Source organism: Podarcis muralis, chromosome 17 (assembly GCF_964188315.1).
Source record: "Podarcis muralis chromosome 17, rPodMur119.hap1.1, whole genome shotgun sequence".
Classification (NCBI taxonomy): Eukaryota; Metazoa; Chordata; class Lepidosauria; order Squamata; family Lacertidae; genus Podarcis; species Podarcis muralis.
In genome coordinates, this window is record NC_135671.1 from 40861842 (window position 1) to 40886330 (window position 24489).

A 24489-nucleotide genomic window follows, 5' to 3' on the forward strand; every position below is an offset into this window, starting at 1 on the left:
TCCTCCCTTCACACAAGCTGGACTGCAAACAGTCTGTTTTCTTTGTTCCTTGAGCAGAACATTCTGTGCCATCACCCACTTCACCCAGTTGGAAGCACCACAAGCTCACGGCAGGATGGAGTGCACCTTAGGCTGTGTCATCTGCGTAGTCCATGGATGAAGAGGTTGTTCTTGTAACCCTTGTAACCTCACTTCTGTCAGTGAGGGAAGCGCCAGAAGGCCTTCGGAGCAAGATCTCAGTGTCTGCTGCCCAATCTCTTAAAACCATGAAACTAGAACATTGGGGACCTTCACACTTCTCATGCACCCTTCACTCTTGCAAATTAATTCCACACTCTTTTTTATTTTTGGTGCAAACAGTGGTTATTGCTAGGTTTGCACTGCAGCTTGAGAACCACGCTTAACCTCCATGTTGTAGTTTTGAACAAACCACAGTTAGGAAAAAACCCAGCAATGCTACCCATGGGTAGCTCTGGAAATGGAAGGGAGCGTTGGAAGCGGGAGTAGTACCAATGCCCTCAGGGTGATCTCACTTTCCTAGCTGTGGTTAGAAGACTGGGCAGCATCCATACTGAGCCTCCGTGTTTGCAGCAGAAATGTCTGCATATTGAAGGAGAACTCTTGCCAAGTTCATATGCCCAGGCCTGCCCGTTCAGTTTCCTACAACCAGATCTTCTAGTCCTGGTCTTGGAAAGCAGGTGAGACTGGAAGGTTTGCACCCAACTTTGGAGCCAAGATAGGAAACGTGACCCCAAAATCCCCACACTCTAATGGAGCAACATTCAGGGCTCTTTATTTGCTGAGTTGTACTTCTGAGCAGTGGTGAAGAAAAGACCTAGGATCCCCTTTCCTGAGTCATACACCAGCGTGCAATTGTATGAGCCACCCGGTGACCTTCTGCATGGTCCTTGAGGTCAGCACCAGAAGTGGGGGAACACGAAAGTCCGTGGCAGCAACATGTGCTGTAGAGGAACTTAGTCTTGTGCCATCACTGAGGCCAAACCAAGGTCAGGGATAGCTATGCAAGCACCACTTTTTCATATTATTTCTACAGCAATTAGCATCCTGCACTTTCAGGTTCCAACAGGATTCCCAAGGCGTCTTACAAAACAATGCAAAGTCCTTTTAATTTCACATATCAAAACATTATTGGGGAGATTATACACTATCACATTTCCATTGCAAATGTTTCAGGTGATCACACTGCTTCATTTCTATTTGGTGCATGCCCCGTCACTTCCTGCTAAAATCCTGTCACCTTTTTATACCATAAAAATGCCGGTTTATTTTTTGTCCCACTTTTGCTGCACTAAGAGGGCGCCTCCAAACAGCAGTAACACAGTAACATTGGAGAACATCATAGGACAAATAACAGAGCGGAATGATGTGCAGTCATAAAGACATCCATCATTAATGCACTAATATTGAGTCAATTACGTGTTGCAGAATATACCTGCAATAAACACACACACACACATGGGGGGGGGGAGAGTGAGTGTCCTGGCTTCCCCCAAAGAATGCTGGGAACTGAAGTTTGTTAAGGGTCCTGAGAGTTGTTAGGAGACCCCTCACGAGGCTACAATTTCCAGCACCCTTAACAAACTACAGTTCCCAGCATTCTTTGAGGGAAGCCACGATTGCTAAAGTGGTATAAGAGGGATTCAAAGGTAAGTGTAGCTGTGACCTTAGCTAACTTGAAAAGACATGCTTGTGAGGTTCTATGAATGGCACAGAAGTTGCACACACATTCCAGCTTGATCAGGGATAGCCTTGGGGCTCATCCTGAGAGACAGCAGAAGAGGAGTAGCAGAGGTGAGGAGACGTCATGGGGTGCTTTGGAAATGAACTTAGCTGCCAGTGTGACCTTTGGCCCTGAAGAAAGCTAGGAGCTCAAAGGAGGTGGAAGTTTTTGTGTTTGCATAGAATTATTTTCACAGGGCTCTTCAACACTCTTCTGCACTTTCCAGAAACATCTTAAAACTTATTATTACTGATAATAATATTTAGTAGTGACTCTTCCCACAAGTGACCTAAAGCAACTTACAAACACAATATAAACTCTAAAACTAATTACAAAAAACCCCCAATGAAAACCTTAAAGAACCCCACAACTATACAATTAAAAGACATAACTTAGAGAGCCTGCCCCACTAAAGGAGGCCACAAGGACTTGAAATTCTTAAGGGCCTGGCAACTAAAAATAACGGTTGTAGCAGGCAAGCCTTCCTGGGGAAAGCACTCCACAAGCAAGGAACACCCTGAAAAAGCCCGTTTGCATGTTGCCAAACTTGCATCTGGAGCTCCTGGCTTGTTTCCGTGCAAAAGCTCATCTTGTAGCCAAGTTATTTTCCAAACTACCCCATTTCTGTTCTGACCAGCTTTCCCAACTGGGTGAATGGTTGTCTCTGCCATGGTTGTCTCCTTTTATTGTGTTTCAGTTCACCTGCAGTTATTTTCTCTGCTGTTTTTGCTATACTATGTACATTGCCTTGAGACATATATGCGAAAGGCAGTTAATTAAGAGGAGGAGGAGGAGGCAAACGGAGCTTTCAGAGTCTCCAAGAGGTGCAGAAATCTGCCTCGCTCCCTTATGAATTGCTTCCTGCAATCTCCTGTCATTGGAATGCTTATTTTACCAAAAGAGAAGTTCTGTGAAACTCAGAAGCTTGCCCAGACTTAAAAATCACAGACTGATTCGTTCAGTAAGAAATGCCATCTGCATGGATAGCTCAGCTGGTTAGAGCCTGGTGCGGATAATCCAAGTTTGCAGGTTTGATCCTTGCATGGGACAGCAGCATATTCCTGCTAATTCAAGGGGTTGGACTCTGGAATTAGATGATCCTCAGGGTCCCTTTCAACTCTACAGTTCTATGATTCTATCTCACTTATTCAGTATGCCAATTTCTGTGACACGAAGGTAGTTACCAACACACTGTAACCCGGAAGAACGAAGGAGGAAATTTCAGTGATCAAACCGAGAAGGAAAGAGTCTAGTCCAGAGTACAAGAGTAACACTCTGGGAGCTCCAGAGGGATGTGCGTCTTAGAAGCCAGCCGTCGAAACAACCACCATCACTTTCTTTCAATTAACCGAGTAATCCCAAACTTCCGCTCACCCTTTTTGGGGGGTGGGGGCTGCCTGCAGCTGCTCCCTCCCGCCTTCCCCGTCTCTCCCTTGAGGCAAGAGGCGCTCCACCCTGGCATGGCTCGCTCAAAACCACAGGCTGCTGCTGTCACGCCCATTTGGCAGCCCAGACAGGAAAGGCAGGGGGAGGAGAGGCGAGGGAAAGTGGGGTGAGCTTTAAATACCAGCCCGAAAGCCCAGGAGCTGCAGGCTGAACGGGCAGCGCACGCCCAGAGAGCAGCGGCAGAGAGCAAGGTGAGCGAAGGGCCCCAGGCAGAAAGAAAGACCCCTCAGCCCCAGTGGCGTAGCGTGGGGGGTGCAGGGGGGGCCGGCCGCACCGGGCGCAACATCTGGGGTTAGGGCAAATCCACAGGTTAGGGGGCGCAAATCCACGGGTTAGGGGGCGCAAATCTTGCCTTGCCCCGGGTGCTGACAACCCACGCTACGCCACTGCTCAGCCCCCAGACCTGTGGAGGAAGGAAGCCGAAGCCCGTCTGCGGATTCCCAAGGCCCCGGTTCCTCCCAGCAGTTTCCTACGCTGGCACAGGAATCCCAGGCGCTTGACTGCCCTTCCTGCTACGGCTTCCCCCTTTCAACCCACTGCCCCAGCCTGGGTGGGGTGTCCCCACAGGGAGAGGAATCCACTGCACAGCTTGGGTGGCACCCACCCAGGGTGGAGGGAGCTGTCCCTGGGGTCCTTCCCGCCTGTCCCCATGCCAAGTGATCCTTCTCTCCTCCCATCCCTGATTTTCGATCCTGCCCAACCCACAAAACCGGGACACAAAGAGCTTTGTTCAGCCAGGGTTAGAGAACTCCCTTGCAGGTGCTACTCTGTGGATGATGTTCCCACCCCTTTTTCTGAAGGTCCCTCTCCTGAAACAACTCTCTCTCTCTCTCTCTCTCTCTCTCTCTCTCTCTCTCTCTCTGTGCCTTCCAGGTCACGACTGAGTCACTTCTCTCCTTGGGTTAAAAATGGACACCTCTAAAGTGTGTGGGTTCCTGACGGCCAGCTTCCTCCTTCTGGTTCTGCTGGGGGATCCAACTGCAGCCTGCTCCTGTGCCCCCCGGCACCCCCAATCCGCATACTGCTATGCTGATGTTGGTGAGTCTCTGGACGCGGCTGAAGTCCACGCACTGCCCTCCTCCTCTCGGCACTCTCTGACTTCCTCTGCCCTTTGGGGCACAGCTTCCCCTTTGACTCCTAATGCTCTTCTTGTGTGTGTGGGGGGGGGGGCTCATGCTCAGGCATTGAATGTGGCCCTCGTCAGCCCTCTGGACTCTTCCCAGGACCACACCCCTCATTTGTCCTGCTCCACGTATTCCTCACATGTTTTTGCCTGGCTATTCTGTGTCCTTAAACAGTCGTAATGCCTCTTGCTTGCTTGCCTGGCTAGAAGTGTGTGAATGCAACCTACTGTAAAAAGGCAAGCCCCGCCCCCTTTTACCTCTAGTCCCTCCTACCACTAGGTCATGCAGCCCCCAAGAAGGTTGTCCATGAGGGAATGTGGTCGTCTGCCTCTGTCCTAGATGTCTGACAGTGGAACAGATTCCCACAAGAGGTGGTGGACTCTCCATCCTGGGAGGTTCTTAAGCAGAGGTGGGCTGGTCATCTGCCATGTATGATTTAGTTGAGTTTCCTGCAATGCAGGGGGTTGGACTAGATGACCCTCGGGGTCGTTTCCATCTCTATAATTCTATGATTCCATGATTCTGTGAATTCTATCCATCACTCCCATAAACTGAAATTCACCACTATGCCCCAGGGTTGCAAATAGCCACTTGCCTGGTAGACCTAATACAAAGGTATTTTTATAAAAGGGAAGACCATTGTTCTCTAACATGTCTCAGGCTACATTAGGCTGTAGACAGACCACAAACTATTTAGGTGCATAAACCTGCTAGTAACTAAGTTGGCAAATCTACACATTCCCCCCTTCCTGTACCAACAGCCTGTGTGTTCACATCCAGTCCTTTAAAGGGTTTGATGGCATACCAATGCCACTTGAGTAGTCAGACTTTGAAGTCACTAGCAATGCTTTCACTCTGGATTACTTCCCTGTGGTGAGCGCTTATACCCAGAAGAACCGCCCATCATCTCAGCACGCCTAGGGCAATTGGATTGAGGGGGGCTTCCAGACTCTCATTCTTTTCAGATGGGAGACTGGCAAATTCTGGTTGCACAGTTGTAGTTGAAAGTTTGTAGTAAGGAAAGTGAGGAGGAAATGCACTGGAAAGCGCAGAACCACCTCACTTTGGTGCATTGTCATCTAACATCCTCACAGAAGCCTCTGAATAATTGCTCATTAAATAGCCAGTGTCATCTAAACTCCCTGCAAACAAATCAGGACACAGAGTCAATAAACAGGTTATCTGGAAGCGCCCCAAGATGGTGATGAGGATGTTGAAGATGAGGATTCTAGCAGGGCTCTTGGGTCTTCCTCATCTTCAGCTACCGGATAAGTTTGGCAATTGAACCTTCCCCCAACAATTCATCTCCATCCCAGAAAAAGCTTCACATGCGAAATTTCTGCAAACCAGGCAGTTGTTAGAAGTGCAGGAACCCAAACACCACACAAACCGAAGGTTGGCAGCGCAAATGGAAACTTGGTCATATATCATGGTATGCTGAGGTTTTATCCCCTCTAAACGCTCCTGGAACTGTTTCAATACTTGTGCTTGCTAACACCCCCTTGAAAGTGCTTCAGAAGCATTTTTAAGTCCTGCAATAGTGCGCACTTGATAATAAGTAAATATGCCCTGCACTGCCCCCTGCTGGCAGTATACAATCGATACGTCTTCCCTTATGTACCTCAGCTACAGTCAGTATAGAATCCGGCAATTAATTTTGCCCCCCAGAACTGTCACTAGGAAACTTTGACCCTGTCACTGAAATAAATTAGGCAAATGGGCATGTTTAGCTGGTAGGCTAGAGTCTGATTTAAAAAATGTGCCTCTTTCTTTTCTTGTCTCTTTTTAAAAAAGATTTTTAACATAAAATGATTCTGGGCTGTTTTATTTTATTACACATTCTAAATTTGGGGTGGGATGCAATGCCCCACTATTACAAATCTTCCATCTGCACAAGCGCTTCAGCCAGATGGAATGACGCCCCCTCTTGTCCCTTCCAGCTGCTTTTCTGCAGTTCTCCCAGCCTCCCCGCCCCCAGCCAGTTCCAAGGAGAAGTGGGGAGCCCTTTTGTGCAAGCAGAAGTCCTTGCACAGGGCTTCCTCTGAAGGGGCTCCTTAGGTGATTCACCCTTTGAATTTTTAAGATTTCTGTTCTTTCCTTGAATGAAAGAAAGTGGTTGGGATTGAAAGAGGCTCAGGACTCATATAACACTGAGGTGGGGAGCAGGAGGGCAATTGCAGACAGATATCACCAGTGTGACTGAATACAACAGAACTTATTTGGTTTACATGTTCTAAACCCTGATCTCAGCTGTTATCAATATATTATTATGCCACTAGTAACAAAAATTGCAATCATAGGTCTTTTATCAAGTCAGACCAGTGCTTTTTTCAGGGGGTCCTCAAGGGGACCCTTTTGTTGTTGTTAAAAAGTGTGACACTTGCTGTAACAACTTCATGGTGAGTGCCAGCACCTATTTTTCTAGAAAAAGGCACTGGGTCAGACTATTTGCCAATCTTGCCTAGTATTGTCTACTCTGATTGGCAGCAATTTTCCAGGGAGGGTTTCCCCCCATCACCTGCTCCCTGATCCTTTTAAACTGGAGGCACCAGAGACTGACTTTGGGACCTCCTGCATGCAAACATAGGAAGCTGCCTTATACCAAGTCAGAGTACTGCACTATCTAGCTCAGCATTGCCTACACACTGACTGGCAGCAGCTCTCTGGGGTTTCAGAGACGGGACATTCCCAGCCCTACCTGGAGATGCTGGGGGTTGAACCAGGAACCTTCTGCATGCAGAGCAGATGCCCTGCCCCCAGCGACAGTCCCTCCAAGGACCTAATCAGAGGAGAGCACTAGCTATGCCCATCACAAAGCGGTAGTAATTTGAGTCCTCTTTGGTTGCAGACTCACAACACAGCACAGAGAAAGCAGCTTCCCTGGCTGGACTAGGGGGAGAAGCTCAGAGTGGGATTTCCACTTGCAGTCCAATCAAAACACACACACACGCACACACACACACACCTCCCTCCTCCTCTCAGTTTCCTCCAAAAGCCTGCTTGGAGGGAGATTATGGGAGAGCCTACAAAGAGGATTACATCTCACTTTGCATTTCCTAGCAGATCTATGACAAAAATGTGAATGATCTACAGGCGAGTGTTAAAATGCAAGTGGTGTTTCAACAACTCCAGTATATGAACAGGAAAATCTGTCCAGTGGCTTTTTAGGAACTCTGAAAAGTGTCACCAGGACCCCCCCCCCCCCAAACTACTGAAGACTTCCTTGTTCCAGCAAGCTTTTGTTTTGTTTTTATAATTTGGTTTTAATGGCTGAATTTGCCCCCTTCTTCATTGAGCCTTTGTATTGCTGTTTGTAATGCAGTTTATTGTTGTAAGCTGCTCAGAGTGGCACATTTTGCACTGAAAGAGCAGAATCTAAATGTCTACATTTAAAACACCAGGTGGTCACAGCCCGCTCTCCACTTTTTGTGTTCAGGGGGCTTTTGATATCAGATGGCCAGCACAGTCAGAGGTGAGATGATGGGAGGTAGTCCGTATGGAGAGCATCACTGACTTAACTCCAAGGGGAGGCATCCCTGTTAGAAGTTGGACTTCAAAACTCTGACCCTTACAAGAGAAAGAGAGTGTAGTTTTATGGGGAAATCGAGTGTGAGGAAGGGGAGCCTGTGGTGTCCTCCATATGTGGTCAGGCTCCAAAGCCCATCCACCTCAGCCAGCAGAGCCAAGACTTAGGGGAGATGGGAGTTGTAGTGCAGCAACATCTGAGGGCCAGTGGTTCCCTGCTGCAGGCCTTGTGAGAAGAGCAGGTCTGGGTGCAACTCTGAGGCTGCAGAGCAGACAAATCGCAGAAGAAACCGTAGCCGAGGTGACAAGATTCCCAAGCGTCCTGCACCATCCCTTCTTTTGTTGTTGTTTAGTCGTTTAGTCGTGTCCGACTCTTTGTGACCCCATGGACCAGAGCACGCCAGGCACCTCTGTCCTCCACTACTTCCCGCAGTTTGGTCAAACTCATGCTGGTAACCTCGAAAACACTATCCAACCATCTCGTCCTCTGTCGCCCCCTTCTCCTTGTGCCCTCCATCTTTCCCAGCATCAGTGTCTTCTCCAGGGAGTCTTCTCTTCTCATGAGGTGGCCAAAGTACTGGAGCCTCAGCTTCACGATCTGTCCTTCCAGTGAGCACTCAGGGCTGATTTCCTTAAGAATGGATGCGTTTGATCTTCTTGCAGTCCAGGGGACTCTCAAGAGTCTTCTCCAGCACCATACTTCAAAAGCATCAATTCTTCGGCGATCAGCCTTCTTGATGGTCCAGCTCTCACTTCCATACATCACTACTGGGAAAACCATGGCTTTAACTATACGGACCTTTGTTGGCAAGGTCCTCCTTAGGGCAGTGTTTCCCAACCGGTGTTCCGCGGCACACTAGTGTGCCGCGGAACGTTGCCTTGTGTTCCGTGGGAGGGAGGCGGGCGAGTCGGGCGGCGAGAGGCGGGGCGGCGGCGGCGAGCACACGCGGGGCGGCGAGCGAGCTCCCTCCCACATCCCATCGCCGCTCGCTTCGGCCGGCCTACTGGAGGAAGGTGCGAAAACCTCGCGCATGCGCAGGCCTTCCGCCTGCGACAGCCCAGTAGGCCGGCCGAAGCGAGCGGCGATGGGATGTGGGAGGGAGCTCGCTCGCCGCCCCGCGTGTGCTCGCCGCCCGACTCATAGAATCATAGAATCATAGAATCATAGAATCATAGAGTTGGAAGAGACCACAAGGGCCATCGAGTCCAACCCCCTGCCAAGCAGGAAACACCATCAGAGCACTCCTGACATATGGTTGTCAAGCCTCTGCTTAAAGACCTCCAAAGAAGGAGACTCCACCACACTCCTTGGCAGCAAATTCCACTGTCGAACTGCTCTTACTGTCAGGAAGTTCTTCCTAATGTTTAGGTGGAATCTTCTTTCTTGTAGTTTGGATCCATTGCTCCGTGTCCGCTTCTCTGGAGCAGCAGAAAACAACCTTTCTCCCTCCTCTATGTGACATCCTTTTATATATTTGAACATGGCTATCATATCACCCCTTAACCTCCTCTTCTCCAGGCTAAACATGCCCAGCTCCCTTAGCCGTTCCTCATAAGGCATCATTTCCAGGCCTTTGACCATTTTGGTTGCCCTCCTCTGGACACGTTCCAGTTTGTCAGTGTCCTTCTTGAACTGTGGTGCCCAGAACTGGACACAGTACTCCAGGTGAGGTCTGACCAGAGCAGAATACAGTGGCACTATTACTTCCCTTGATCTAGATGCTATACTCCTATTGATGCAGCCCAGAATTGCATTGGCTTTTTTAGCTGCCGCGTCACACTGTTGGCTCATGTCAAGTTTGTGGTCAACCAAGACTCCTAGATCCTTTTCACATGTACTGCTCTCAAGCCAGGTGTCACCCATCTTGTATTTGTGCCTCTCATTTTTTTTGCCCAAGTGCAATACTTTACATTTCTCCCTGTTAAAATTCATCTTGTTTGTTTTGGCCCAGTTCTCTAATCTGTCAAGGTCGTTTTGAAGTGTGATCCTGTCCTCTGGGGTGTTAGCCACCCCTCCCAGTTTGGTGTCATCTGCAAATTTGATCAGGATGCCCTTGAGTCCATCATCCAAGTCGTTGATAAAGATGTTGAATAAGACCGGGCCCAAGACAGAACCCTGTGGCACCCCACTAGTCACTCTTCTCCAGGATGAAGAGGAACCATTGATGAGCACCCTTTGGGTTCGGTCAGTCAGCCAGTTACAAATCCACTGAGTGGTAGCATAGTCAAGACCGCATTTTACCAGCTTCTTTACAAGAATATCATGGGGCACCTTGTCAAATGCCTTGCTGAAATCAAGGTAGACTACATCCACTGCGTTCCCTTCATCTACCAGGCTTGTAATTCTGTCAAAAAACGAGATCAGGTTAGTCTGACATGACTTATTTTTCAGAAATCCATGCTGACTATTGGTGATCACAGCATTCCTTTCTAGGTGCTCACAGACTGTTTGCTTAATGATCTGCTCCAGAATCTTCCCTGGTATTGATGTCAGACTGACTGGGCGGTAATTATTTGGGTCCTCTCTTTTCCCCTTTTTGAAAATAGGGACAACATTTGCCCTCCTCCACTCTGCCGGGACTTCGCCTGTTCTCCAGGAATTCTCAAAGATGACTGCCAGTGGTTCTGAAATCACATCTGCCAGTTCTTTTAATACTCTTGGATGCAGTTCATCTGGCCCTGGAGACTTGAATACATCTAGACTAGCCAAGTATTCTTGTACTATCTCCTTAGTTATTCTGGCCTGTGTTTCCTCTGCTGAATCATTCGCTCCAAATTCTTCAGGTCGGGCATTGTTTTCTTTATCGGAGAAGACTGAGGCAAAGAAGGCATTGAGGAGTTCAGCCCTTTCTGTGTCCCCTGTTTGCATTTCACCATCTTCTCCTCTGAGTGACCCCACGGTTTCTTTGTTCTTCCTTTTGCTATGGACATACCCATAAAAGCCTTTTTTGTTGCTTTTAACCTCTCTAGCAAGCCTGAGTTCATTTTGTGCTTTAGCTTTTCTGACTTTGTGTCTACACGTGCTGGCTATTTGTTTGAATTCCTCTTTGGTGGTTTCCCCCCTTTTCCATTTTTTGTACACATCCTTTTTAAATCTTAACTCAGTTAAAAGTTCTTTAGATAGCCACCCTGGCTTCTTTAGGCACCTTCCATGTTTCCGTCTCATTGGTATTGCCTGAAGTTGTGCTTTTACTATCTCCCTCTTAACAAACTCCCAGCCATCTTGAACTCCCTTTCCTTTTAGTATTACTGTCCATGGGATCTCACCCAGCACTTCCCTAAGCTTTATGAAGTCGGCTTTCTTAAAGTCGAGAAATTGAGTCCTAGTATGCTTGGCTGCTCCTTTCCGCTGTATAGTAAACTTCAGAAGAGCATGATCACTCGCGCCTAATGATCCTTCCACTTCTACCCCACTAACCAGGTCATCAACATTGGTTAGGACCAGATCTAAAATGGCTGTTCCTCTTGTTGCTTCTCCCACTTTCTGGACAATGAAGTTGTCTGCAAGGGCAGTGAGGAATCTGTTTGACCTTATGCTCTTGGCTGAGTTTGACATCCAACAAATATCCGGGTAATTGAAGTCCCCCATTACTACTATCTCCCTTCCTTTTGCATGCTTGGTCATCTGTTCCAGGAAGGCATCATCTATGTCCTCCGTTTGGCTTGGGGATCTATAGTAAACTCCCACAATGAGGTCACTGTTATTCTTCTCTCCCTTAATTTTGACCCAAATGCTCTCACTTTGGCTTTGAGGTTCTAAATCTTGGATCTCTTCACAGGTATACACATCCCTGACAAATAACGCCACTCCTCCTCCTTTCTTGTCTGGTCTGTTTCTTTGAAATAGATTGTATCCCTCCATTATTACATTCCAATCGTGGGATTTATCCCACCAGGTTTCAGTGATTCCTATTATGTCATATTTAGTTTGCTGTACCAGGAGCTCAAGCTCATCTTGTTTATTTCCCATGCTTTGCGCATTAGTGTACAGACATTGAAGTCCATTAATCATTCCCCCGTGTCTCTTATTTAAGGATTTTCTCCTCCCACCACTAGGTCTGCATGCTCTTTGCTCCATTCGGTCTATGACATTTGGATGATCATCTTCATCAATTGATAGACTCCTACCTTCAGGAGCACTGTCTCCCTCCCCCACATTAGTCAGTTTAAAGCCCTCCTGATGAGGTTTCTGAGATTTTTTGCAAAAACATTCCTCCCAACCGTTGTGAGGTGCAGCCCATCGCTTGCCAGAAGTCCATCTTCAAGAAACTGCATTCCGTGATCTAAGAATCCAAATCGTTCCTGTTTGCACCATTTGCGAAGCCAGTTGTTCACTTCCACTATTTTTCCCTCTCTCCCTGGGCCACGTCGTTCAACTGGGAGGACAGATGAGATGACAATTTGTGCATTTAATTGCTTCAATTTCCTGCCCAGAGCCTCGTAATCTCTTTTGATCTTCTGGAGGCTATTGCTTGCAGTGTCATTGGTTCCCACATGAACCAAGAGGAAGGGGTATTTGTCAGTGGGTTTTATGATTCCTTGCAGTCGTTCAGTTACATCTTGGATCTTAGCCCCGGGGAGACAGCACACTTCCCGAGACATCTTGTCAGGCCCACAGATCACTGCTTCTGTTCCCCTCAGTAGGGAATCCCCTATCACCACCACACGCCTCCTCTTAGGTCTGGTCGGGGTTCTTCTGTGAGCTGTCCGTTCCAAGGTCACCTGGACATTGCCTGAGGACTGCCTTTGCTGCTCGTCTTCATATACCTGATCGACTGTAATGAGGGAGAGATCCTCAAATGGAGTCTGCTCTTCGTCTTCCATGCTAGGGGAAAGGACCTCAAAGCGATTGCGTATTTCTAAACAATCAGAGCGAACCCTGGGCCTCCTACTTCTTTGAGTCACGTTTCTCCATATATCTGACTCCTGTGTTGGTGAACTAGCCACCTTCTCAGGGGAGTCCCCTGTCTCTTCCTTGGTGGAGACGGTGTGCTCTGTTGCTTCCAAGAAGAGTTCCAGCTCTCTAATTCTTTGGAGCGTAGCTACACGTTCCTCCAGTTGCTGGACTTTGTCTTTTAAGAGGGCAATCAACATGCAATTGCTGCAGGTAAAGCTGCCTGCAACCTTTGGCAAGATTGCAAACATTGCCGTGGGAGGGAGGCGGGCGAGTCGGGCGGCGAGAGGCGGGGCGGCGGCGGCGAGGAGAGGCCGCCCAGCGCGGGGCTCTCGCCGTCTGCCTGCCTGGCTGCCTGCGAGCTCGGCGGGCAGCGCTTCCGCCCGCAGCGCCCGCCTCGCGGCTCTCATTCCCTGCCCCTGCCAAAGCTCACCCAGCCAAGCCGCGCGCTCCTTCCTGCCTTGCTTTGCTGCCTCCTCCCCCCCACCCCCAAAGCTTGGAGGTTCCCCGGCAGGAAGGAGGGAACTTAATCCTCTCCAAGGGCTGCGGAAAACAGACATGCAAATGGGGGCTTGCCAGCTCTTCAAGCGCCGCCGGCTTTCTTCGGGAATTACCGCCCGCCGAGCCCGGTAACGCTGACAGGCCGAGCCGCGGGGCTTGGCAGCGCAGCCGGCAGAGTGTGGGAAAGGGCGGCCGGCACGCGCCGGGCAAGGTGAGACTCGACGGGGAGGACACCGGCAGCAGCGCCCCCCCCCCCAGAAACCCGCTCCGGGCAGGTAATTCACAGAGAGTGGACAGAAGGAAGCCTTAAAGGGCTTCAGCCTCCCAGAGTGGCGGGGAATAATAATAATAATAATGATAATAATAAAATTGACAGGGGGTGTTTTTCTAGGTGAGGGGGTGGGGACTGTAATAACAAAAAAATCAGCTCTATATCAACCGCTGTTTTGCAATGAGGAATTGCAAATAAGGAAGATCAAAAGGAGAATTTTTTTTGGGGGGGACTCTCTTCCTCTTCCTCCTCCTCCTCTCGTTCTTGCTCCTCTTCCTGGCAAAAGGGCTGCTGAGACCCCTTCTCTCTTGGGTGCCGGTGGGTGCTGTGACGTTGACGCTGCTGTGGCAAGTGCCTTTACTTAGCAGAGTGCATTCCCCTTTACACAGGAGGGGAGGGAAAAAAATTGAAACTTACACTTTCGTGCGTCCCTCCCGGCGCGACGCTGCGCGCTGACGTCACGGGGCTGTACTGGTGGTGTGCCTCGAGATTTTTTTCATCAAACAAGTGTGCCTTTGCCCAAAAAAGGTTGGGAAACACTGCCTTAGGGTATAGCATAATGGGAGAGAGCCATATGAAAGTCAAGGTCAAAAGCCAGGAGAGCTGGGGAGAATGGAAGAAAAACTGTGATGCAATACCATTTTTTCCTCTGCAGTGATCCGGGGTAAATTTGTGGGAGTCAGCAAGCAGCAGGTGAACATCTCCATAGGGGAACCAGTGTGGTGGATGCGACACGAGATCAAAACCACCAAGGTGAGCTTCTCCCGCTACTATAATGTAACCCAGAGACTCGCCAGTGGGATCCCCTAAAGCCGCCCTTATGCTGGTGGGCAGGACAAGCTGGTGGAGATCCCATTCCACAGCCAGTGAGCCTGCTTGGATCTACGCAGCAACAAAATGCAGCGGCCAAGTCTTCCTCATCCTCAGTAGCTCCTTCCCTATTCCCTGAAGATGCTGCCTTTGCTGAGCCTACAAACTTCCCATGCAAAGAGAGCACTTTGCCTCTCTTCCTTGCAAGCTTTTGCAGAGAGATGCAGCTATCCAGGCTCTGCACTGCCACCCAGTACGCATTCTCAGAACAGCTGGTCCCCCCCTTCCTTTCCTTTGTTTTCATCCTCACCTCCCACTCCCTGCAACACCCTCTAGATGGGAAGGGGGGGCTGCAAGGTGCCCTTGAGCTCTGAGGATGCTTGTCTGGCAGGAAAACAGCCTGCAGCACAAAGGCAAAGTGTACATTGCTAAGGATGCTTTTGCCTCTGGCCCCACCACTAATGGCGTGCAGCCCTCAGGTTCCCTGCCTCTGAAGGCTGTCTGCACCCCCGAGGCCTCCGCAACACACTGACAGGTACTCCCTTGAGCTCACATGAGGTGGCAAAAGATTGAGCCTTCTCAACAGTAGAACCTTCTTCAGCATTAAGGTGATGATGATGATGATGATCATCAGTTAAATTTATGGGGCTTGAACAATCATGAATGCAAGACATGTGCTCCCCCTGAGTACAACCTCTTCCCCACTTCTGTAAGAGCCGGGAAGAGTCCTGTTCCTGCACCTGTCCCTCTATTGGCCCCTTCCTGGTCACTGACCCACCTCCCCCCCCCGCACAGGTGTACAAGGGTCCTGAGGAGATGCAAGATGTCCGTTTCCTCCACACTCCTGCCATGGAAAGCCTCTGCGGCTATGAACACAAGGGTCCTCTCAAAGGAGAAGAATATGTCATTGCAGGTATGGTGCGCCGTCTTTTTGCCAGGGAGCACTTGGGGCAAATTGAAACTCACAAATAACCCTCAGTGAAAGAAGGCAGGCCTATGGGCCCTCTGCTCACAGTCATTTGAGGGCAGCATGGATTTGTCAAGAGGAGCGCCATGTCACCGAGGTCTAGATATGTGGGGAGTGGCTATGGTACCCTTTGCACATGCCCTTTGCACATGCTCAGAGGCACCCCCTGCCAAACTGCACAAGAAAGGATAGACAGCTCTAGGGCCCTTCAGGATCAGGGCCAGCCCTGTCACAGGAACAAAAGCCTTTGGCAGCAGGTTTGAAGTTCCCACTGATAAGGAGCAAATTGTCGCTTGCATGCTGTTTTACAGGAGCAAACACCAATGAATTTTCTCTCTCAGGTGTCTAAATGTCTTGAACCACCATGAGTGAGAGAATAGGGAAATACAGGGGTGAAGAGGCTGTGATGGCCACCAAGTCGGATGGCTTGAAAGGAGAATTATACAAACTCATGGAGAATAAAGTCATTAGTGGCTACTAACCAGGATGGCTATGGTCAGACCACTGGCAGGCCTCTGAATCACAGTTGCAGGAAAGTGCAGGAGGGGAGAAGGCTCTTCTGCTCAGCTGCGGCTGCTGCCGCCTGGTTTGCATCTGGCTGGCCTCTGTGAGAACAGGATGCTAGGCTAGATGGGCCTGATCCTGCAGGGCTCCACTTATGTTCTTAGAAAGTGCCAACCAGTGTAAGGGTTTGGCGATATCCTGGATGGTTTTGTTCTGCGGCTGCTTTGACACCCATCTGAATCTTCTCCTCTTTCTGGACCAGCCGCAACCAGCCCAGGGCCTTCGTGACACCCAGGGCTGTGTCACTCACAAAGCTTCCCTCTTAGAAGAGAGGAAGAACAAGTCAGCCTCGTGCAAGACCTCCTTGGGAGCGCTGGGTTCTGGACATGAGCACACAAAAACGGGTTTGGGGAGGGTTTTCAATGGAAGGCTATGAAGTTACAAGATTTCAGGAGGAAGTTACGGAGAATCACCAATCAGAAACAAAGCAGTTTTGAAACCTTTCCAGGTGCAAATCATATTGAAATCCTGTGTAACCTCCCTGATACCATCATGAGCACAAATCATCATGAATACCCAAGGGAAAGGGCATCCAGAGTAGCCCTTATACTGTAGATTTTGAACATTTTAATCCCAGTTTTTGTCAGAGAGCTCAGGCCTGATCTGGACCAACAGCTTAATTCAGGGGTGCCCAAACTTTTTCCAAAGATGGCCAGATTTGATGGAGTGAACAGGCGTGAGGGCCGACCAAAGTTGTTGCGCTTTTTTTAGGATTGAAGTTGTTGAGCTAGGATTTAACCCCAAACTTGATGAGCTTTTTAAAGGATTTTACCCCAAGGACATATATTGCCACGGGCCCAGATTAAATCAACCGGTGGGCCAGATTAGGCCCCCAAAACAGACTTGGACATGCACTCCTATGTGGACAGCACCTCTTCAGAATACAGGAGTGGGATTGGTCAACTGAATGCTCTCCCATGGAGGCAGGTGGAATAGTTGCTGCACAAAGGATGCCAGCATCTCATGGATAGTTTTGGGGCAGGCCAGAATGCCTCCTCCCGCCAACAGCCAATTTTTCTATGTGCAGTCAGTGAGTTGTTCTTTTAAATGGATGAGTAATCAAGAATGTGAGCACCCCTACAGTCAAAGATGACACCGCCCAGGAATAGTTTTATCTCACAGTGAGCGCTTGTCTAGGCTGGCCTCAAAGCTGCTTGTAACAAAAGAATGTGAACAATATGTTTTCTGCTCTAGTGGCCAAAAAACCCCCAAAATAAATAAACACACCATGTCTTTTTGAAAGGGCAGCTTAATAACAGAGTAGATTGCCTAGGAAACTAGTGAAATCTCTTTTCTTCCCAGGAATACTTTAGCTATGGGTCATGATTCCAAAGAAACACAAGAAAACACATAATGTCGTTTGGGGCATGAAATTCAACTGACTGAGAATATCAGCTTTCATTTAATTAAGAAGAAGCAGTGGCAGCAGGTTTCTAGCCCTTGTGTTTTTAAAGATCTGTTATGACAGCGGAAATCTCAAAAAGCAGAGGGAAGGCTGAATGAGATGCTCAAAGGGGTTCAGTACCTCACGTGGCTTTCTAACCTGAGCCATGACTACCAAAGTCAGAATAAATCAGGCAAAACTAAACAAATGATGCAAAAAAATGACTCATACAAAATGGTCTCATATGAATTATGTACTCAGGTCACACAATTCAATTTTTGGGGAGCATGGAATTTGCATTTGTCCAGGAAAAGATTCTTTTATTACACACATACACACCGAAGGGCAGATTATGCACAACCCTGCTTATGCTTGCAAAGATGCGCGGCGTTATTGATAAACCTTCAAACCTCTCATCAGGTTACAATTTTAGTTATGAAAGCAAGGTCTGGGGGTGACAAGGCCTTGTGAGCAAGTCCTCTATATTCTCTTCCTCCGTATTTACACTTATCTTTTCTGTCTTACCTGTTTTTTCACCTCCCAACAGGCATGCTGGAAGGGGACCGTGCCATGATCACAGCCTGCTCCTTCATCGAGCCGTGGTCTCAGCTGTCCTTTGCACAGAAGCGAGGCCTGAGTTCAGACTACAGCAAGGGCTGCAACTGCACAGTAAGTACCTGACCCCCAGCAGACCCTTTCAGAGGGACCCCAGGGACAGGAGGGCATATGCTTGCAGATGGGGCAGGCCCTCCAGGAGAAAGCATGCAGCCTCTGAAGAGCTCTGTCTAGCTCAAAAGCCAATGTCATTGGCAGCAAAGGGTCTAATGAAAGACGTGCTTCCTTATCTGTTATACGTATGGGCTGCCATACGTCCGGGATTACAAAGGCAGAATTGATGTCGGGGGGCGGGTCCGAAAGGTGCCGCTTTGTCCTGGGGTGTCCTGGTTTTTATTTTTTGAAATATGGCAACCCTATTTGGACCCTAATTTATTTTTTAACAGGAACCATATTTTAAACTGAGCAAGGATTGAGGGGTCAGCAGCACTGACTCCACCCATTCACCCTCTTTGACATGGCTCAGGGCTCCCTCCTTCATCCCCTTTTCTCCAGTGTGGAGAGCAAGGGAGTCTTTGGCGAAACTCTCCCCCATTTGATCTCCCTGAGTGGAAGAAAATGGCTATGAATTGTTGGGAACTATGGGCTTCCCCATGGGAAAGCCCTGTGGGGCAGAGTGAGTCGCTGGTGGCTGGTCCTCACGATTAGGGCAAGGCAGAGCTAACACATCACCAGCTGTGATGGCTGGGGTGCAATGGAACTGGTAGGGCAAAAGGCAGGGAGACCAACAGTAGGTGGCGCCAGAGCCAATGACAGGCACAGAGACCCCCCCAATAGGATGTTAAATTTTATAGTTCATTAACAATAAAAGAAGAATGGATGGAGGCAGCATCCAGATCTTCATTTTTCCAAAATGTAAGTAAGAAGCCAGGCAAGTGGGGGCTGGCTGAGGGCAGAATGAGGTTGGTGGAGCAGTGCCCCATTTGCCCTCCTGCAGGACCGGCTCACCCAAGAGGCAAGGTGAGGTCACTGCCTCAGGCAAGACGATTCACAGAGGAAGCAGATCCAGATATGGATCTTATCCCACCTCACTTGTTCCTGATGTAGATCTCCCCCTCCCCCTTCTTCCCTGGTGGGGAGGGGGTGCCATTTTCTGGCTAACCTCAGGTGCCAAAATGTCTTGGGCCCGTCTTGTCCTCATGGACCAGCTTCCACTGGTCAACAGAGGTGGGGGATGGGATGTTGCTATGATGCGTGAGGGGGGCCTGTCCACTCATGTTTCTGTGTGTCACTCTTCCTTCAAAAAAAGGTTGTGCCTTGCAATTCCATGCCGTGCTCCATCACTTCTGACAACCAGTGCCTGTGGACAGATGGGATCATGTCCAGGATATGGGATGGCTTCCAGGCCAAACGCTTGGCTTGCCTGCCCCGGGGCGAAAGCACCGGCCTCTGCACTTGGCAGTCGCTGAGCACTCAAGGGCCGGGCTCCCTTCGCAAAATTCTCCTGAGGCAGTGATCTCTTTGTGGACCCTTCCCTTCCTATCTCTGGATTGTTTCTTTTAAAAATAAACATCAGTTCCAAACCACCTTCTCTGCCCCCGCCTGTTCTTCCTTGTTCGTTCTTTGCCTGGAAAATCTGAAGTTTCTGTTAAGAGCAAGCCTCTAGTTCTTTTTCTGGAAGAAAAACCAGAAGAGCCAAAACGTTTTCTGCAAAAGGCATAGAGCCAGGGGAAGTTGTAGATGTTGCTCTTCAGTGGTCAGGGAGAGAATCTTCTTCAAAATGAGCCGTAGAGCCCTTCCCACCTTGACATTTTCTGCAGGCCCTTCCAGGTGACCTGTTTATTGAGCCTCCAGCCTCATTTGTTTGCAGGGAGATGAGCTGACCCTGGCTATTGAAGGAGTTGTTTGTACCAAAGCAAACGTTATGCCACTTTTCAGTGCATTTCCCTGTCACTTCTTCAGGCAAAAAGCCCAGTATTTGGGGAGAGTAGGCTTGTCACGCAAGATCTCCCCATCAACCATAACTGCACAACCTGAATTGGCCATCATGTGTTTGAATCCCACTAGAAGATAGTGACAGTCTGGAACTGCCCTCTGACTCCTTCCCCATAAACCTGAAATGCTGCTCCCTGCCAAAGCATCTGCTTTCAATAATAATCATTAGCCCCATGTAGCTTCGAAGCTGTTCAAATGCGGCTCCTAATGCCACAGAGGTAGCTAAGGGGCTTGCAGTGTACTCAAGAGAACCTCGGAGGAGGAGGAGGAGGAAACGAAGGCAATAAGGCCACTCTGCAGGGTCTCAAGCACGGGCAGTGGAGGACTGTTCCCTGCAGATTGTGGCTCAGCTTGAAGAGGAAGGAATGGAGCAACTGCTTACAGCAATAGACTGTTTGGAAGTGTCCCCCCCTCCAGCACCACCACTGTGCCTAACAATTATACTAGGCGTTGAAAGAAGAGTTTAAAATAAAAACTCCCTGTCTGCAGCTCTGTAGTTCATTGTTTTAAAGGCAAGGAGGAAACAGAAGGAAAGGGTGATTGGGAAGGGGGAGGGTTGCTAGATGATGATAGCAGATGCTAAGGAAAGAGAAATGACTGAAGCCAAGCAAAGCAAGAAAGAAGAGAAGCTTTTGGTGTTCAGAGGTGTACTACCTCTGACTGTGTGAGTAGCACAAAGCCATTGTGGCTAGCAGTCATGACCCTAGTTCCAGTAACAGCAAATGCAAACCATGGGTTGGGAAACCCCAGTCCAAGCCCTTATTCAAAGTCCTGGCCGCAGTCTCTTGACCAGCAAGGTGTGTCCATGGGAATACCATATAAGGAAGCATGTGACATATTTTGAATCTGAAAGCTGTGGGATCTCACCCCATGTCATTTAAATCCAGTGCACAATGAGAGCCAGCCAACATTTAAGCCCATGTCAGCCCCATTTGAAAATGGCAATGGGCCAAAACCATCAAAATGAATGTCAATAGGGACAAATGTCAGGTTCTGCACTTAGGCAGGAAGAACCAGATGCACAAATATAAGATGGGGATACCTGGCTTACTAACAGTACATGTGAAAAGAATCTAGGGGTCCTAGAAGACCACATGCTTAACATGAGTCAACAGGGTGATGCAGCAGCAAAAGAAGCTAATGCTATTCTTGGCTGCATCAACAGAAGTATAGTGTCCAGATCAAGGGAAGTCACAGTACCACTCACTTCTGTCTTGGTCAGACCACACCTGGAGTCCAGTGTCCAATTCTGGCACAATTTAAGAAGGATGTTGACAAGCTGAAACGTGTGCAGAGGAGGGCAACCAGGATGAACCAGGGTCTGGAAACTAAGCCTTATGAGGAGTGCTTGAAGGAGCTGGGTACGTTTAGCCTGGAACAGAGAAGACTGAGAGGAGATATGATAGACATCTTCAAATATCTTAAGGGCTGTCACATGGAAGAGGGAGCAAGCTTGTTTTCTCCTGCTCTGGAAGGTAGGACTCGAACCAATGGCTTCAAGTTACAAGAAATGAGATTCCAACTAAACATTAGGAAGAACAGTAAGAGCTGTTTGGCAGTGGAATGGTCTCCCCCTGGTGGTTGTGGACTCTCCTTCCCTGGAGATTTTAAAGCAGAAGTTGGGTGGCCATCTGTCATGGATGCTTTAGTTGAGATTATGGCATTGCAGAGGGATGGACTAGATGACCCTCAGGATCCCTTCCAACTCTACAAATCTATTATTCAAGCCTCTCTGATCACTGATCTAGCACAAAAAAGGAAGAAGAAATATGGTATCTCTAGCCCTCCCACCACACTCCAGCCCAACTTACCATCTCCTTGTGATTGGGGTAGAAGGTCTGGTCAATGAGTGGGAATTCTTCCGGTCCAAGTTTGCGAAAGAGGCGAACCATCTGGGCAAACTGTCAGGAGGACACCACAGGTAAGAGACAGAACAAGAAAGAGACCTTCTAAATCTGTTCTCGGCTCACTTCTGTTCTAACTCTCCCATTTGCCTCTATTGCTTCCTTGAACCCCTTTTCCCCTCTGGGAGCTGCTGCTGCCTTCACAGGCAGACATTCGAAACTCCACTTGATGCAGGATGCTGCTGCCCAGCCACCACCAGAAGTCCCCTTTGGGCATAGCAGCACCAGCTGCCCATCAGCTGCAGGCCAAAATCAAAGTGGTGGTCATTACCTTAGCCTTCCTTCTTACAACCTTCTGCTCTGTTTCCCTTCTATTTATGGAGCAAGAACATGAGAACATAAGAAGAAGCCTGCTGGGTCAGGCCAAGAGGTCCTCTCCCATCCTGCTCCCACAGTGGCCAACCAGGCCACTGCCTGTGCATTGCGCCCATGGCATCCCAATAGCTGCTCCATGCCTGAGGCAGGCTGCCATATCCTTGCCTGGATCTGGTGAGCTTACAGCAACGTAAGAAGAGCCCTGCAGGATTAGGTGCCTCTAGTCCAACATCCAGTTCCCACAGCAACCAGCCAGAAGCCCATGAGAATCCTGCAAGCATAAGCGGAGCAGAACAGCACAGCACTCTCCTCACAGGTTCTCCACCCACTGGGATTTAGAGGCTTAGTTCCTCCAATACTGGAGGCAATATAACCCTCATGCCTAGTAGCCCCGGAAGCCTTATCCTCCAAGAATGGTGTCATCTATGCTCTAGAACAGCCTCTCTGCTTGAATCCTGCCAAGCCTGTTGCCCACAATTTAGTTAACACTTCTCCTGTTTAGCCAAGGCTTTTAACTGGTTTTCACTGGCCATTCAAGTTTTAGTGTCTCAGCTTTATGTCAATTTCTTTTTAATTTAGTGATGGTTCCATGGGAAGAGAATGAGCAAATGAGACCTGTGTACACATGATGCCTGTAAAGTACATTCAAAACACATCCGGTCCCTCCAGGAATCCTGGGCTTCTTCATTCATTAAGGGTTTTGGATAATTATAATTCTCTAAGGGGTAAACAACAGTGCCCACAATTCTGTGAGGGGAAGAGTATGCTTTAAAGATAGAGTGTGTACACACCCCTAGTCCTTCAACTTGTGGGTATGCCAATAAACACTCCACTCGTTGTCACCACCTAGTCCAAAGCCTACAGTCACAGTCCTTGCCCCAAACATCGGCTCCCCCCACTCACCACCCAGGGCTTGTCGCAAAAGTTGTACACAGAATGCAGGGAGTTGACGCTGGGCACTCCTGCATACTGCAGTCCTATCACGATGCCACGATGGTCTCCTCCACGGGCCATGCTGAAGGCGTGCTGACGGACCAGCACAAAGTCGGGCTTCAGGCTCCTAGAAGAAGAAGAAGAAGAAGAAGAAGAAGAAGAAGAAGAAGAAGAAGAAGAAGAAGCGTGATAATGAAGAACAAGGGTGGCCAGGAAAACCACTCTCCCCCCATCCTTGCTCATAAGGCCTGCTTCCTAGAGACACCAGGATCCCAGAATCTCGGCTCCCAGGTCTGTAATCTCTAATCTGCTGCATCTCAAAGATGAGACCAGGTGTTCTCTTGGACCATGTGCTTGCTTTCCTTTGACCACTGAAGGAGCCACAGATCCTTTTCCAGGGCTAAATCAACCAGAATGCATCTGCTGAGTCCATACATTGGTGTGGTCTAGTACAATGGGCAGCTCAGATTCTCTTTTATCCTACAGCCCTCCTATCTCCTTTCTGTGGGATGTAATCCACTGGAGCAGTCAAGTACAACATTACTTGTTTTGCTAGAGTGCACATGCAGGGGATGTTGGTCCAGCCAGTCAAACCTCCTGTTACACCTGGCTGGAGCATCCTTCCTTTGCATGTGACCAGTAGGGGGCATGACCTTTCCAGACCTGGTAAAAGGCCAAGTCATGTAGCTACCTCCCTCCCCTCTTTTTCGTCCTGTCTGCCTCCTGCTTCACCTCGACTGCACTGCTGCTCTCAGCCACCAGTCAGTGTGAGAGCCAGTGTGGTGTAGTGGTTAAGAGCGGTAGTCACGTAATCTGGGTAACCGGGTTCGCGTCTCCGCTCCTCCACATGCAGCTGCTGGGTGACCTTGGGCCAGTCACATTTCTTTGAAGTCTCTCAGCCCCACTCACCTCACAGAGTGTTTGTTGTGGGGGAGGAAGGGAAAGGAGATTGTTAGCCGCTTTGAGACTCCCGAAGGGGAGTGAAAGGCGGGATATCAAATCCAAACTCTTCTTCTTCTTCTTCTTATCTCCCATATGGGGCAAACCTATTTGTACTTATTTGTAACCTCAAACCGTAAGCCTGCCTTCAAGGATCACACTGTGCTCTGCCTGATCCTGAGTAAACTTATTTTTGTTATTTATGAATAAAGACTGTGGTGTCTTTATTCTTTTAGGAGGGATAAAGGGGGTCTTACCAGGAATAAAAGAACTTAAGAGATTCTAACGAATCTGCAACCAGCTACCTGTTGTGTAAAGGGGGAATGCACTCTGCTATCGCGAGTTAGGAAGGATAATATTAATCAATATATCATCTCCTGTTACCCACAACATTCCCACAAAGGGTTATTGGCCCCAGTGTTGCGTATTTTTGAAGGCTTGCAAAGGATTGAGATCCTAAGCTGAAGAGTATTTTTCTTTGTCTATTTCCTGGTAAGAACATGGTCTATTGCTCCATTGTGTGAGGGAATTAAGCACACCTCCTTCCCTTGGAGTTCACAGTACCTAAGACAGCAAAGAGCTGTTTTTACTTTTGAGATTTTTGAGATTTTAATTTTGAAA

At 48.8% G+C, this 24489-nt stretch overlaps 2 protein-coding genes across 4 annotated transcripts in view; one reads left to right on the plus strand and one right to left on the minus strand.

Annotated features, from left to right (window-relative positions):
• The window catches only part of SYN1 (synapsin I), a 105845-nt gene that overhangs the window by 42649 nt on the left and 38707 nt on the right, over positions 1-24489 (minus strand). For all 3 annotated transcript variants that reach the window (XM_028711586.2, XM_028711587.2, XM_028711588.2), the window contains exons 4-5: positions 22900-23056; positions 21589-21678 (exon numbers count right to left, since the gene is read on the minus strand). In XM_028711586.2, the coding sequence (XP_028567419.2) occupies positions 21589-21678; positions 22900-23056 (247 nt within the window). The remainder of the gene's footprint in view (positions 1-21588; positions 21679-22899; positions 23057-24489) is intronic.
• Positions 3222-19368, plus strand: TIMP1 (TIMP metallopeptidase inhibitor 1). The gene is made up of 6 exons (XM_028711590.2): positions 3222-3378; positions 4061-4225; positions 14158-14255; positions 15108-15225; positions 17775-17896; positions 19092-19368. Exons 2-6 carry the CDS (start codon positions 4096-4098, stop codon positions 19296-19298), a joined length of 675 nt encoding a protein of 224 aa, XP_028567423.2. The 5' UTR covers positions 3222-3378; positions 4061-4095; the 3' UTR covers positions 19299-19368.